At 33.0% G+C, this 14,414-nt stretch overlaps 1 protein-coding gene across 1 annotated transcript in view; it reads left to right on the top strand.

Annotated features, from left to right (window-relative positions):
- Positions 1 to 1,473: 1,473 nt before the first annotated feature.
- RUNX1 (RUNX family transcription factor 1) overlaps positions 1,474 to 14,414 on the top strand; it is a 212,204-nt gene continuing 199,263 nt past the window's right edge. The window contains exon 1 of the mRNA XM_058185419.1: positions 1,474 to 1,684. Coding sequence (XP_058041402.1) covers positions 1,627 to 1,684 — 58 coding nt within the window. The 5' untranslated portion in view covers positions 1,474 to 1,626. The remainder of the gene's footprint in view (positions 1,685 to 14,414) is intronic.

Raw genomic sequence — 14,414 nt, 5'->3', positions numbered from 1 at the left:
AATTATTTGGTCTGGGATTTCAGTTATTTCTACAGCCTAAACTTTAAACAGAGATGGCTCCATCAGTTAGGGACATATGAAAGATTGTCGTATTAGCCACTTTTGAACTATGGCTTAGATATTATAATGGGAGAAAAAAGAAACCAAATGGGACGTTGAATTAGAAATATACATCTGTAAAAGTGCTGGAAAAAGATATATTTCGTAGTCTTAAACTAAAAATATTTCCAATAGATTCTCATTTAGACTTGTCTCTTCCAACAAAAACATGGTAGAGTACTTGCATTAAAACATGGACAGGCAACTCAGTTTTTGTCAGGAGTTGTAACTCCTTCCTTCCTTTTCTCCCTGGGCAGTAGAATGTTATTAAGGAAATAGAGCTGGCATTTGCAGTAACATTTGCTAAAAATAATTCTGGAAAGCTATTTTGAGTATTCGTTTGTGAATAAGTCACAGCACCAAAATTCTATAGGCTTCTATGGAAGTTCAGTTTTAGCCCTGGAGACCACAAAATGTGGGAGGTGGGAAACATGGGACAGGAGTTGATCTGGCCTGCCAATAATAGAAATTAGCAAAATTTCTCTGCCATTAACAATGAAACAGATTTGTAAGTTAATTCTTCAAAATTATATATACAAAGTCTGATAGTAATAAAATAATAGGTACAGTTGCAAGTAGTCATTTGTTTATTTTTTTTGTTAAAAGTTGTGCTGAGCTTCATTTATTGTTATGACAAAATAAAATAAATGAAATACTTTATGTAGTTCAGACCCATAAACAAGAGATGTAGACAAGCATAGAGAAAAGTGCAGAACTTAACTGAGATGTCAAAGATCTTCCCTAAATATAGTGGACTGCAATGCCCAAACTCTCAGACAACACTACTGCTGCTGTCTCTGATAGAAGGAATTACCCAAGACATCTGGATGATTACAGATTGGAGAAAACTGGCTTAAACTCTGAAGCAGAAATGCTCTGGAAATATTCTTTTAGGAAACTTAGATTTTCCTCAGGAGTATATGATCAGGATTTAACTTGTCCTCCAAGCCATGTAATGGATAAGGAATAAAACAAGACTTTTTTTTTTATTAATACATGCGATTAGTTCATGAGATGTTGGATGGAGAGAAAATATTCCAGAGTCCTCTATTTGTATGAGTGTCTATATGAGTAACTTATTGGTATTAATATGCATTTTAACGAAGAAGGAAAATCACATTTTTCTCACACCACCTTATTGCTGTTTCAAGAATAGATTGAAAACCAGAATGAACATTTAAGAAAAGCATGCCTTTGTACTCAATTTTAAAAGTTTCAAGCAAAGTTTTACTGGCATTAGCAGAGAGTTTAGTTGATTTGAATCACTATGAATCGTATGAGTCACATATTTTGAGGCAGTAGGGAATGTCTCTTAGTAAAACAAGACTTTTTTTTTCTTACAAAACACTTTCAGGGTTTGTGTGAGAGAAACTGAATTTAAGTGCTTTGCAGACAAAAAGATGCAAAGTGCATTGACAGACAAGAAGTTGCTTATAATGGCCATTCTTGATTTTTTACTTCCTAAGGTGAAGGAAATCATATACCAGACTCTTATAAAAGAGAGAATAAGTTTTTAAAGAGGAAACCATGGCTTCAAACAGCATATTTGAGTCATTTCCTTCTTACCAGCAGTGCTTCGTTCGAGGTAAGTGTCACTCAAACTTTTAAATATACTTTTGACTCACATCTTTAAGAAAATGCATGTTTGCACTTTTCAGAAGCTCTTAGTAGTGCATTTTTCCATGATTATCTTTTTGTATGATACCTACATATATTGTTATGACAAAATAAAATAAATAAAATAAATAAATAAATAAAATAAATAAATAAAATAAATAAATAAAATAAATAAATAAATAAAATAAATAAATAAATAAAATAAATAAAATAAATAAAAATATTTATTTAAAAAAACTCTATGAAACAGAATGAATCTCTAACTGCAATACTTTGTAGACATAACATCAGAAAAATCTCCAAGAGATTATTATCAAGCAAATACTGAGATCTATAGTTTATAGCAGGTGTGAAATTCACTTACCTTCCTACCAATGTGCGCACGCCATCATCTCTGCATGCGCAAATCCTTCTGCGCATGCACAGAGGCTTAAAATGTCACCAAAAAAGTGACAGAATGATGTCGACGTGGGTGGGTGGAGCCTCCTGCAGCCGCTGCTACTGGTTCGCCCAAGCCAGATAGAACTGGCTGGATTTCACCCCTGGTTTATAGGAGCCATACTCTGAATTAGATCTAAAATACCCATAATTATACTAATCTGTTCATAGAGAAATTATATTTGTGTTTTTTACACACACACACACACACACTCACACATACATACAAATATCACATGCCCATTTTCTCTTTCCTTGAACAGAAAAGAAAAACAATAATTATAACCCACATCAAAACATAATATGTCAGCTTCTGTGAAGACCTATGTGTACCAACAAGGAACTTGCGAATATACAGTAACAACAAACCTTGATTCACAGCTAAACTTAAGCAGTCATTCCAAAGAAGAAGCCTACAGAAAAGGTGATAAAATGCTGTGCAATCAGGCCAGAAATGTATTAACAAGAGAAATCAGAGCAGCAAAAATAAGCTACTCTGGAAAGCTGAAGAATCAGTTCTCAACAAATGAACCAGCAAACATGTGGAAAACTCTTAAAAGTATCACCGGCTATGGCAAACCTCCTTCCCAGGCTGAAGGTAATCAACAACTGGCAGATGACCTGAATGAGTTTTACTGCAGGTTTGAAAGGAAACTACAGCCACCTATCTCCACAACCCCCATCTCAGACAACACTACTGCTGCTGTCTCTGATAGAAGGAATTACCCAAGACATCTGGATGATTACAGATTGGAGAAAACTGGCTTAAACTCTGAAGCAGAAATGCTCTGGAAATATTCTTTTAGGAAACTTAGATTTTCCTCAGGAGTATATGATCAGGATTTAACTTGTCCTCCAAGCCATGTAATGGATAAGGAATAAAACAAGACTTTTTTTTTATTAATACATGCGATTAGTTCATGAGATGTTGGATGGAGAGAAAAATATTCCAGAGTCCTCTATTTGTATGAGTGTCTATATGAGTAACTTATTGGTATTAATATGCATTTTAACGAAGAAGGAAAAATCACATTTTTCTCACACCACCTTATTGCTGTTTCAAGAATAGATTGAAAACCAGAATGAACATTTAAGAAAAGCATGCCTTTGTACTCAATTTTAAAAGTTTCAAGCAAAGTTTTACTGGCATTAGCAGAGAGTTTAGTTGATTTGAATCACTATGAATCGTATGAGTCACATATTTTGAGGCAGTAGGGAATGTCTCTTAGTAAGAACAAGACAAAAATGGAGTGAGAAATCCCTAAATCTTCCCCGACTCATATCCCCTGAATTGTTAACAAGGAAAGGAAGCAATATTAGTAGAATAACAAGCATCTTCCTGTATACAGTTGGCTTTAGTTTTTGGGTTTTTTTTTCTTTTGCCCATCCAAATGTTTGTTTTTATTTTTGTCTGTTAATATTTCAAAAAACCTTGTTTCAAGGATAATACTTTTGTCTCTTGCCATTTTTTTGATGCATTAATCTCTGTCTTTCCTTCATTACTCCTTTTGAAAAGTCAGTCACAATATTTCCTAGTAATTCCTTATGTCCAAGAATCCACAAATTACTGCCGTATATTCCATCAGTCCAAAAGAGAACTCTTGGAAAGCATTAACCCTGTGAGTTTTTCTGGTTAGGAGACAGCCTCCTGTAGCACAAATTCAGGCATTTCATCCAAACTATTTAAAGAAAACTTCTTTACATCAACTTGTTTATTCACGATCATATCCTCATATTTATCCACTTTTGTTTGTATCTCCTCCATTCCATTTTCCAAGTCCTGATACACTGGTTAATTTCCTCCAAGCTCTCATCCAAAACGTCCCATTTTTATCAATTCATATTTTGAATAATTAAATACATTCTTTCTGCCCAAGTTCTTTTTTATTAATACATGCGATTAGTTCATGAGATGTTGGATGGAGAGAAAATATTCCAGAGTCCTCTATTTGTATGAGTGTCTATATGAGTAACTTATTGGTATTAATATGCATTTTAACGAAGAAGGAAAAATCACATTTTTCTCACACCACCTTATTGCTGTTTCAAGAATAGATTGAAAACCAGAATGAACATTTAAGAAAAGCATGCCTTTGTACTCAATTTTAAAAGTTTCAAGCAAAGTTTTACTGGCATTAGCAGAGAGTTTAGTTGATTTGAATCACTATGAATCGTATGAGTCACATATTTTGAGGCAGTAGGGAATGTCTCTTAGTAAAACAAGACTTTTTTTTATTAATACATGCGATTAGTTCATGAGATGTTGGATGGAGAGAAAATATTCCAGAGTCCTCTATTTGTATGAGTGTCTATATGAGTAACTTATTGGTATTAATATGCATTTTAACGAAGAAGGAAAAATCACATTTTTCTCACACCACCTTATTGCTGTTTCAAGAATAGATTGAAAACCAGAATGAACATTTAAGAAAAGCATGCCTTTGTACTCAATTTTAAAAGTTTCAAGCAAAGTTTTACTGGCATTAGCAGAGAGTTTAGTTGATTTGAATCACTATGAATCGTATGAGTCACATATTTTGAGGCAGTAGGGAATGTCTCTTAGTAAAACAAGACTTTTTTTTATTAATACATGCGATTAGTTCATGAGATGTTGGATGGAGAGAAAATATTCCAGAGTCCTCTATTTGTATGAGTGTCTATATGAGTAACTTATTGGTATTAATATGCATTTTAACGAAGAAGGAAAAATCACATTTTTCTCACACCACCTTATTGCTGTTTCAAGAATAGATTGAAAACCAGAATGAACATTTAAGAAAAGCATGCCTTTGTACTCAATTTTAAAAGTTTCAAGCAAAGTTTTACTGGCATTAGCAGAGAGTTTAGTTGATTTGAATCACTATGAATCGTATGAGTCACATATTTTGAGGCAGTAGGGAATGTCTCTTAGTAAAAACAAGACAAAAATGGAGTGAGAAATCCTAAAATCTTCAACCAAAAACTGTCTACTATTAACCTCACCCCATTCCTAAGGGGACCATAAGGGGCGTGCATAAGCGCACAAAACGTGCCTACCGTTCCTGTCCTATTGTTTTTCTTTTCTTCTTCCTATATACATTTATGCTTATACCTCCTTATATTTACCCATATATGTGTTTATATATTATATAATCTTTTTGTATGATACCTACATATATTGTTATGACAAAATAAAATAAATAAATAAATAAAATAAATGAAATACTTTATGTAGTTCAGACCCATAAACAAGAGATGTAGACAAGCATAGAGAAAAGTGCAGAACTTAACTGAGATGTCAAAGATCTTCCCTAAATATAGTGGACTGCAATGCCCAAACTCTCAGACAACACTACTGCTGCTGTCTCTGATAGAAGGAATTACCCAAGACATCTGGATGATTACAGATTGGAGAAAACTGGCTTAAACTCTGAAGCAGAAATGCTCTGGAAATATTCTTTTAGGAAACTTAGATTTTCCTCAGGAGTATATGATCAGGATTTAACTTGTCCTCCAAGCCATGTAATGGATAAGGAATAAAACAAGACTTTTTTTTTTATTAATACATGCGATTAGTTCATGAGATGTTGGATGGAGAGAAAAATATTCCAGAGTCCTCTATTTGTATGAGTGTCTATATGAGTAACTTATTGGTATTAATATGCATTTTAACGAAGAAGGAAAAATCACATTTTTCTCACACCACCTTATTGCTGTTTCAAGAATAGATTGAAAACCAGAATGAACATTTAAGAAAAGCATGCCTTTGTACTCAATTTTAAAAGTTTCAAGCAAAGTTTTACTGGCATTAGCAGAGAGTTTAGTTGATTTGAATCACTATGAATCGTATGAGTCACATATTTTGAGGCAGTAGGGAATGTCTCTTAGTAAAAACAAGACAAAAATGGAGTGAGAAATCCCTAAATCTTCCCCGACTCATATCCCCTGAATTGTTAACAAGGAAAGGAAGCAATATTAGTAGAATAACAAGCATCTTCCTGTATACAGTTGGCTTTAGTTTTTGGGTTTTTTTTTCTTTTGCCCATCCAAATGTTTGTTTTTATTTTTTGTCTACAGAAAGGGAATGGTTTATTGAGGAAATTTTATTTTTATAGAATGTAATAAAGATGAAAACTTTAGTTGACATGGCAATATAGAGTCTCCAGAGATCTAACAGTGAGGCCCATAAATGAGGAAATACATGGAACGGGATTTTGGAAGAATATGACTAGAACTAGAACTCTCTATTAGGATTTTTTTTTCCTCAAAAAACTTAAGCCTTCTCTGCATTTTTATTATAATAAACCTAAGTATATCTCTAGTTACTTAGTCACAGCTTTACTAGTTTTCACTTGCCAAGCAATTTGAGAGGATAAATTGGGGACATATGCACAATGTGAAATATGACAGACATTAGATTTGGGTTAAAAAATTAATTTCATTTTAAATAGAAGGATTAACTCATCCCGCCCTCTAATGAAGAAGCCACTTCAATCGGCTGCATATGGGGATTGAGCAGATCTTAATTCCAAAACCATTTTATCCTATTTAGCATGTGTATCAAGGGGAAAGTTTAACTGAAATGACATTTTCAGTAGATAATTTTGTAAATACTGTTTTTGCCTTTTAATATAGAGCTTAATTACATGAGACCCGATGACCTTTAAAAGATTTCTTTTTCTGTGAGTCTGCTTCCTTCTTTCACTGAGTTTAAGATGATTCTAAATGAGTTGACCTGACAAATACCTAGGTTACAATGCAAGAAAAATAATCATTCCCTTGGTTAAATTGTTCTCACCCCCATTTTTCAGTAGTGTTTATACAGGCCAGTCATTAGGAATGTCCAAAATAGTAAAGTTATTTTTCCCGCCAAAATTTATTACACTTTCTTTTGTAAGTGAAATTATAGCCTAATGGATGGGAAAAAAACAAGTTGTTTTCTGTTGTAGATTTTACTTTATCAGACCATGCAGTCCTCTTGGACGGAAATCCATTATTCTTTTGTAGTGCGATACCCTCTGAAAATTTGGAAAAAAAAGAGGAGTGGGAAAACAAACATTGGTTCCACCCTCAGTGAGAACTGACAGGATCACAAAGCTTGCCATATTAATTGAATGTGGTACACCACAAAGGATATGACCCGTTTTCTATCACACCACACCAGGTTCTCCCTTATACTACTAGGTAACGAACAGATTCTGCTGAACCTTTTTTGCTCTTTTTTCGAAGCCTAGACTGCTCAGAAATATATATATATATATATATATATATATATATATATATATATATATATATATATATATATATGTATGCATGTGCACATTTTTAGAAATCTAAGGTGTAATACCTAACTTACATTGAGTCCAAAGAAGTTTACATACAGCCCATTCAGTACAGATTGCAGTTTTAAAGTTTGATTACTTCTTCCTATTTTGATTAATTAATGAATTCAATGGAAGAGAAATTACACAACTTTTTACAGCTAGACTACATAATGACAAAGCTAGGTGGAAAAACAAAAAGAGAAAACAGACAGACGTTAACTGCTGTAATTTCCTGCAAAAAAGAAGAAGTTTTTCTCCTCAGCAGAAAGAGTACTGAAATATTATAAATACAGCCCTGAAACTAAAAGTAACAGAACTAATAAGTCCTTAGCAACATACCATAGTAACAACAGTTAATAAAACATCATCCTTTCATTAAAGCTTCACTATGTCCTTAAAAAAGCATGTACCTAGAGATTAGTTAAAACTGCACTTTTAGACACATTTACCTGGAAACAGACTTCAATAATTGCTGCAGGGCTTTTAAATAAGCATTTATAGAAGATGAAGATGTATAAGTCTACTAGTTACTGTCCAACAGTTATTTTTTCTAAGTATCAGTAACATTTTGACTTTTACCTATTATAAGTATAGATTGAAGAGGATCACTTGTGGATCAGAATACTACTTTCCTCTAAGGAAAATATTATGGCTATATTATATCCATGTTAAATTATAGGATTCCTGTAATAATGGAACTGCCAGAATGTTTGACAGTTCTGATTAGATTAATTTTTTTGTGGGGAAGAGGGGTGGTGGTGATACTCTATCAAAAAAAAGATGAATTTGTTTTTTATAAACTCAGATAGGTTTCCTGCCATGTAATGTATTCTTTCTAAATATTCACAAACTGACTTCTTAATAACCTGTTCCAGAACTTTTCCAGTATTAATATTCAGTTGACTGGTCTACAATCACATGGATGGAAACAACTCTTGCCCTTTCATTTGTTGGCCAGTGGCAGAAGAAGAATGTATATAGCCACAGATATAAGCTCCTTGTCAATTTAAACTCATAAAAAAGCTTAAAATTGATATACAATAAAGCAAAGTGCCAATCTCTAATATCTTGATTTCTAAGAATTCTTACAGGACATATACAGCCATCACGGGCGCACTTGGAAAATAAAAATTATAGTGGTTGCAATCTGTTGCTATATCTGGAAAACAAAAATCACGCTGAATTTCGTGATCATTTTGAATACTTAAAAGAGATGGCAGGGAATCTTCTCAGCTGTTACTTTCTTAGTACATGAGTCATCCATAAGTCCCATTGAATGAATATAAAAAATCCTCATGGCAGCCATTTTGTGAGAATACCTATAACATACTCTTAACATTTCAAAGATGGCCACTGCTCCTAGATTTAAGAATTCTGTAGAGAACAAATGACATTATATGATGTTAAAGATATTGTCTTTTTCTTATACTTCCATCTTGCATGTTTATTCAAAAGGTTTCATAGAATATATCTCAACAAAATAATAACATTATCATGTTCTAGAAGTTCAGATAAATTCAAAAATAATGGTAATTTTCTTGTTACACATACTGAAATCCATCCTAGAAATTCATTCCTATAAATGTGAGTCACTCTGTGAGTTTTCTAAGTATGCAGTGTCCAGCCCACTCATAGCAACATTTGTCTACAGAATATTTAGTCAGTGGTGGTGTTCAATGTCCTCCAAAATCCCCACAGCACACATTACAAAGACCTTCCCAATTCTCTTGTTACAGAGGTGACTCATGTGTAATTAACCACATAGAATTTCTCCTAAGTACCTTAATATAACTTTCTCAATTCTCTTGAAAATCCTAGAAATATAGAGCTGAAGATGTAGCCATATCCTTTTTCCTTTAAAAAGTCTGTTGTGTTCCCATTCTACTCATCCTATAATTAGAATATTTCTTCAGCCTAAAATTTTTCCTGAGTGTGATGATAGAATCATAAATAAGAAAAGTACCATATCTATTTTTGTGCTGAAAATTACAATGCTTACAGATAGATAACCTGGCACTATCAAATGAAATATATTGTAAAACTATTATGTTTCTGTGTTGGTGAACAAGGATACCCAAACTGGGACCCACAATTCCATGTTTGTCTTTAACATCTTCTAAGATCAAATTGCCTCCAACTGCCTTGCTTTTCTTAAGATGTGGAATAAGCTTGGATACGTGAAATACTTACTGAAATTTGTAATCCTTTAGTCTCCATGATCCTGCAAGACAATTTTGTATCTCATAGCTGTCTGGCATCCACACAGATTTCTAGCAATATTAGCAAACTGCCAGAATTGAATAGAAATATTGTGAAATATTATGAAAATCTCACAAGATGTTGAGAGTCTAACATGCAATTTAATAAGATTTCCACAATACCTATAAAACTTGGTTAGATCTGCTGAAATGCTGGTCTTCTTATATTCCAGAAAGGGAAAGTAAATCTTCACTTAGGCTGGTCTTCAGAGTCCAAAAAATGTTGCTAGTCCCTGATCCCCTGCTGTTAATATTCTAAAAATAAAATGAAGTTTTTTTCCCTTAAGAGATAAAATCATATTTAGGAAAAGTCTGCATTTGTTGAGATGATATATGGCTGTATCATTTTATTGCTTTTAAATACAGGTCATTTTCAATTATTTAAGTTAGATATAAGCAAACTGGCGTCCTCTGACTCATTTAGATCTAACTCGTACAATCCTGATTATGGTGCCAGGGGTTCAGACGACCTGAATATTGGCTAGATTTAGATTTTTATATAGATTCAATAATAGGCTTCATTAACCAAATGGTACTGCAAAATTGATTTAGGTAAGAATTTATGTACAGTAGGCAATTTATGTGATTTCCAATCTTAGATCCGAATCCAGATACCTTGGATACTCTTTCCCCTGCTTTTCTTCAATTTTAGTTGACTTTTGCTTTTCTCAGAGCCTGTGATCCTCCAGTGATACAGGCTGTGATCTTATTTGCCTTTACTGCTTATCTGCATCTGTGCTTCTATAGCAAATATACACAAACTGAGGATTGCATTAGATATTGAATTAGATATTGAAGAGCATATTGAAACTGTACTCTGAAGCAGGCTGGACCACTTTTAAATGGGACATTTTTTTTTGTAGTTTTGTATTTTCCCCCATTACAAAAACAATACAAATATTTCTTATTTTGCCTGACACAATATATATGTATATCTTTAAAAAATGATTAAGCTATTTGTCATTATTACATACATAGAATCTATACATGAGAAGTAGGATAGAGTGTTGCAGGCCATGGAACACATCCAACTGGATCATATGAAGAAACTGCATATTTACACTCCTGTGGTTGATGTCATTAGGTTGTCTTTGAATGGCTACAAATGTCTACCTTTTTTCATTCTACAAGACACTTACAAGTACATCTGATCTGCTCTGTTAAGGGATTTATACCTGGAGTTGAAAATGACATTAAAATGTGATGTGCAAATACAAATTTGTCCAATTGAATTCTCACTCCATCCTATCCCCAGGCAGGTTTTAGAGAAGCAACTAGATCTTTTTACTCATGGGAACTGATCAATATTCTACAAAAGAAATTAAGTTTAAAATAATACTGCATGATACAGAATGTCTGCTAAGGCAGAAAAACATCTGCAAATACTGAATATACTGAGAATGTATCCTTTGTTCTGCTTATAGTGACTATTACACATCATGAAAGGGAATTTATCTGAAACATAACTATTTGTTTCATAGAAACTAGAGAGACAGATTTTTTTAAAATCCCACTGGTCTCAAAGCAAAGAATAAACTTGATTGCAGAAAATATGACTTCTGCAACAGAGCTGTTAATGCTTGGAACTCATTTCCTGATTCCATAATCTCTACTCAAAATCCCAAAATCTTCAACCAAAAACTGTCTACTATTGACCTCACCCCATTCTTAAGAGGACTATAAGGGGCGTGCATAAGAGCACAAAAGTGCCTACCATTCCTGTCCTATTGTTCCCTTTATTATATCTAATTAATATAGCTAATGCATATTCTTTACATATATATATATATATATATATATATATATATATATATATATATATATATATATATATATATATATATATATATATATAAAATTGGAAGTGTCTTGGACGTTTGAAGTCTCATTCGTCATCTTCAGGCTTCAGCTTTTGCTCCCAGAAGCACGAAGCTGAAGCCTGAAGATGACGAATGAGACTTCGTCGAAACGTCGCCAAGACACTTCCAATTTTACGCGGGAGAAAACCTGAATAACCAAAGATCTACATACAAACACCCGCGATAACCTCAGAAAACATATATATATTTATTCATGATATGTTTTTTACTTATGACAATGTTTATGTATACTGTTATGACAAAATTAAATAATAATAATAATACTGATTTATCTTTGAATTTTTCCCTCAAATTCTAACACTTTTTTGATAACTTTAAGTATAGGTATATTGGTCCTAAATGCCTATATGACAAAGATCAATAGCTTTAGCTAATACTTTCATAATTTTAATTGTCTTTACTTGTAAAACATAAGCGACTTTTCCTTTTGGTCTTTTGATGGTAGCAGAAAGTAAAACGTATAGCTACATGAGCCTTTCAATATTCTTCTTTACATTTTTTTAAAAAGAGAGAATTATCCACTTGTTGCAGCGTATTTTAAAGCTGGAAGTATAAAGCTGGAAGGTGCAAAAATGCAACTCTTATCCATAATGATAAATATATTGCATGTTCTAAAACATGGTCATGGTCTTGATCACACTTTAGATCAATTTATAATTTATAATCTATTCATGCAAACAGGGCTGGTAATTGTGACCTGTTCCATTAACAGCACTTTCCTTTTAATAAAATATGGTGATGAATCTAACTGTTCAAAACATTAATTAGAGTGTAATTGTCTCCCCAATTACACACTTGGATAGTGAGTGTTGCTCAGAATGGATATTTAAGAAACATATGAAGGTACCAATCTGTCTGTGAGCATTGTGTATTGCTCACTCGTAAAAAAAAAGTAAAAGCAGTGCAGAAGGTGTTAACTTTCTACCCTCAATGAGTGCCACTCACTGGCTACTAATACTAAATGATGATTGGTGGGGGAGGATGATGAGCAAATGCTTAAAGTTCTTTACAAGAGAAGTAGGCAGGCTGATGCAGTCTGGTTTTTTTTGTACTAAAGCTTCAACCATCTCTTAGCTGAGGATGATAGAAATGGATGTTTGAAAGAAGCTGGGCTTCCTCCTTCCCTGAGATACAGCCACCTTGTAAAGGACATAAAAGATTGTGATGATGGAACCCTACACAGAAGCATTTTTGTTCATTTGTTTATGTAACAAATTCTTAGAGCCACCCATCTACCCAATAAACACTGGATGAGACCCAAAATAAAACACAACCTAACTTTACTTTGTTGGAAAGTAAAGATATACTACAGCATGCAATGACAAATATTCTACATAAGGACTATCTAGTCTCAATTTAAAAAATCTGGATGATGATTAGATGGCAGCAAAGTAATACTGAAAATTCCAACACTGCATTTCTCCAGTATTTCCCATTTATTTCATATTTAATTCATACATTTATTTCATTCAGGTTATCCAAGTAATGTTGGTAATCAACAAAGAATTAACTTTGCAAAACTTTTATTAGGTTTTATTGTTAATAAATAATTAACAATGACCTAATAAATAACCTAATAAATGTTTTATTAGGTCCAAGCCAAATTTTCTCTGATTTCATGTTCCTCCATTTTCTCAATGATTCATTCATTTTGATGATTCTTTTGTAGTCTTATATCCTTTCTAGATGACACATTTAGCACCTGTTGCAATTTGGTCTAAAATTTCTGAGTGTCTTATAATATTGCATTTGTAATTCATGCATTCATTTGCACAACACTGAGGCTCATTGGATGTGATGATCTTTCACATTTATTTAGCTAGAGCTTATTTAGAACTTATTTAGAACTTATTTAGAAATACCTGTTTTACTGTCATTACATTCTATTCCTTTAAACTGCCTGAATAGTTTATCATATCTATACTGTAATAGCCCATTGCAATGCCCATTAAGTTCAGTTATTCCTAATGCTTACAGATAGATAACCTGGCACTATCAAATGAAATATATTGTAAAACTATTATGTTTCTGTGTTGGTGAACAAGGATACCCAAACTGGGACCCACAATTCCATGTTTGTCTTTAACATCTTCTAAGATCAAATTGCCTCCAACTGCCTTGCTTTTCTTAAGATGTGGAATAAGCTTGGATACGTGAAATACTTACTGAAATTTGTAATCCTTTAGTCTCCATGATCCTGCAAGACAATTTTGTATCTCATAGCTGTCTGGCATCCACACAGATTTCTAGCAATATTAGCAAACTGCCAGAATTGAATAGAAATATTGTGAAATATTATGAAAATCTCACAAGATGTTGAGAGTCTAACATGCAATTTAATAAGATTTCCACAATACCTATAACATACTCTTAACATTTCAAAGATGGCCACTGCTCCTAGATTTAAGAATTCTGTAGAGAACAAATGACATTATATGATGTTAAAGATATTGTCTTTTTCTTATACTTCCATCTTGCATGTTTATTCAAAAGGTTTCATAGAATATATCTCAACAAAATAATATTATCATGTTCTAGAAGTTCAGATAAATTAAAAAATAATGGTAATTTTCTTGTTACACATACTGAAATCCATCCTAGAAATTCATTCCTATAAATGTGAGTCACTCTGTGAGTTTTCTAAGTATGCAGTGTCCAGCCCACTCATAGCAACATTTGTCTACAGAATATTTAGTCAGTGGTGGTGTTCAATGTCCTCCAAAATCCCCACAGCACACATTACAAAGACCTTCCCAATTCTGTTGTTACAGAGGTGACTCATGTGTAATTAACCACATAGAATTTCTCCTAAGTACCTT

Source organism: Ahaetulla prasina, chromosome 5 (genome assembly GCF_028640845.1).
Source record: "Ahaetulla prasina isolate Xishuangbanna chromosome 5, ASM2864084v1, whole genome shotgun sequence".
In the NCBI taxonomy this organism is placed as follows: domain Eukaryota; kingdom Metazoa; phylum Chordata; class Lepidosauria; order Squamata; family Colubridae; genus Ahaetulla; species Ahaetulla prasina.
Note: the sequence above shows the minus strand (reverse complement) of the source record. Positions and strands in the feature narration are given on the sequence as shown.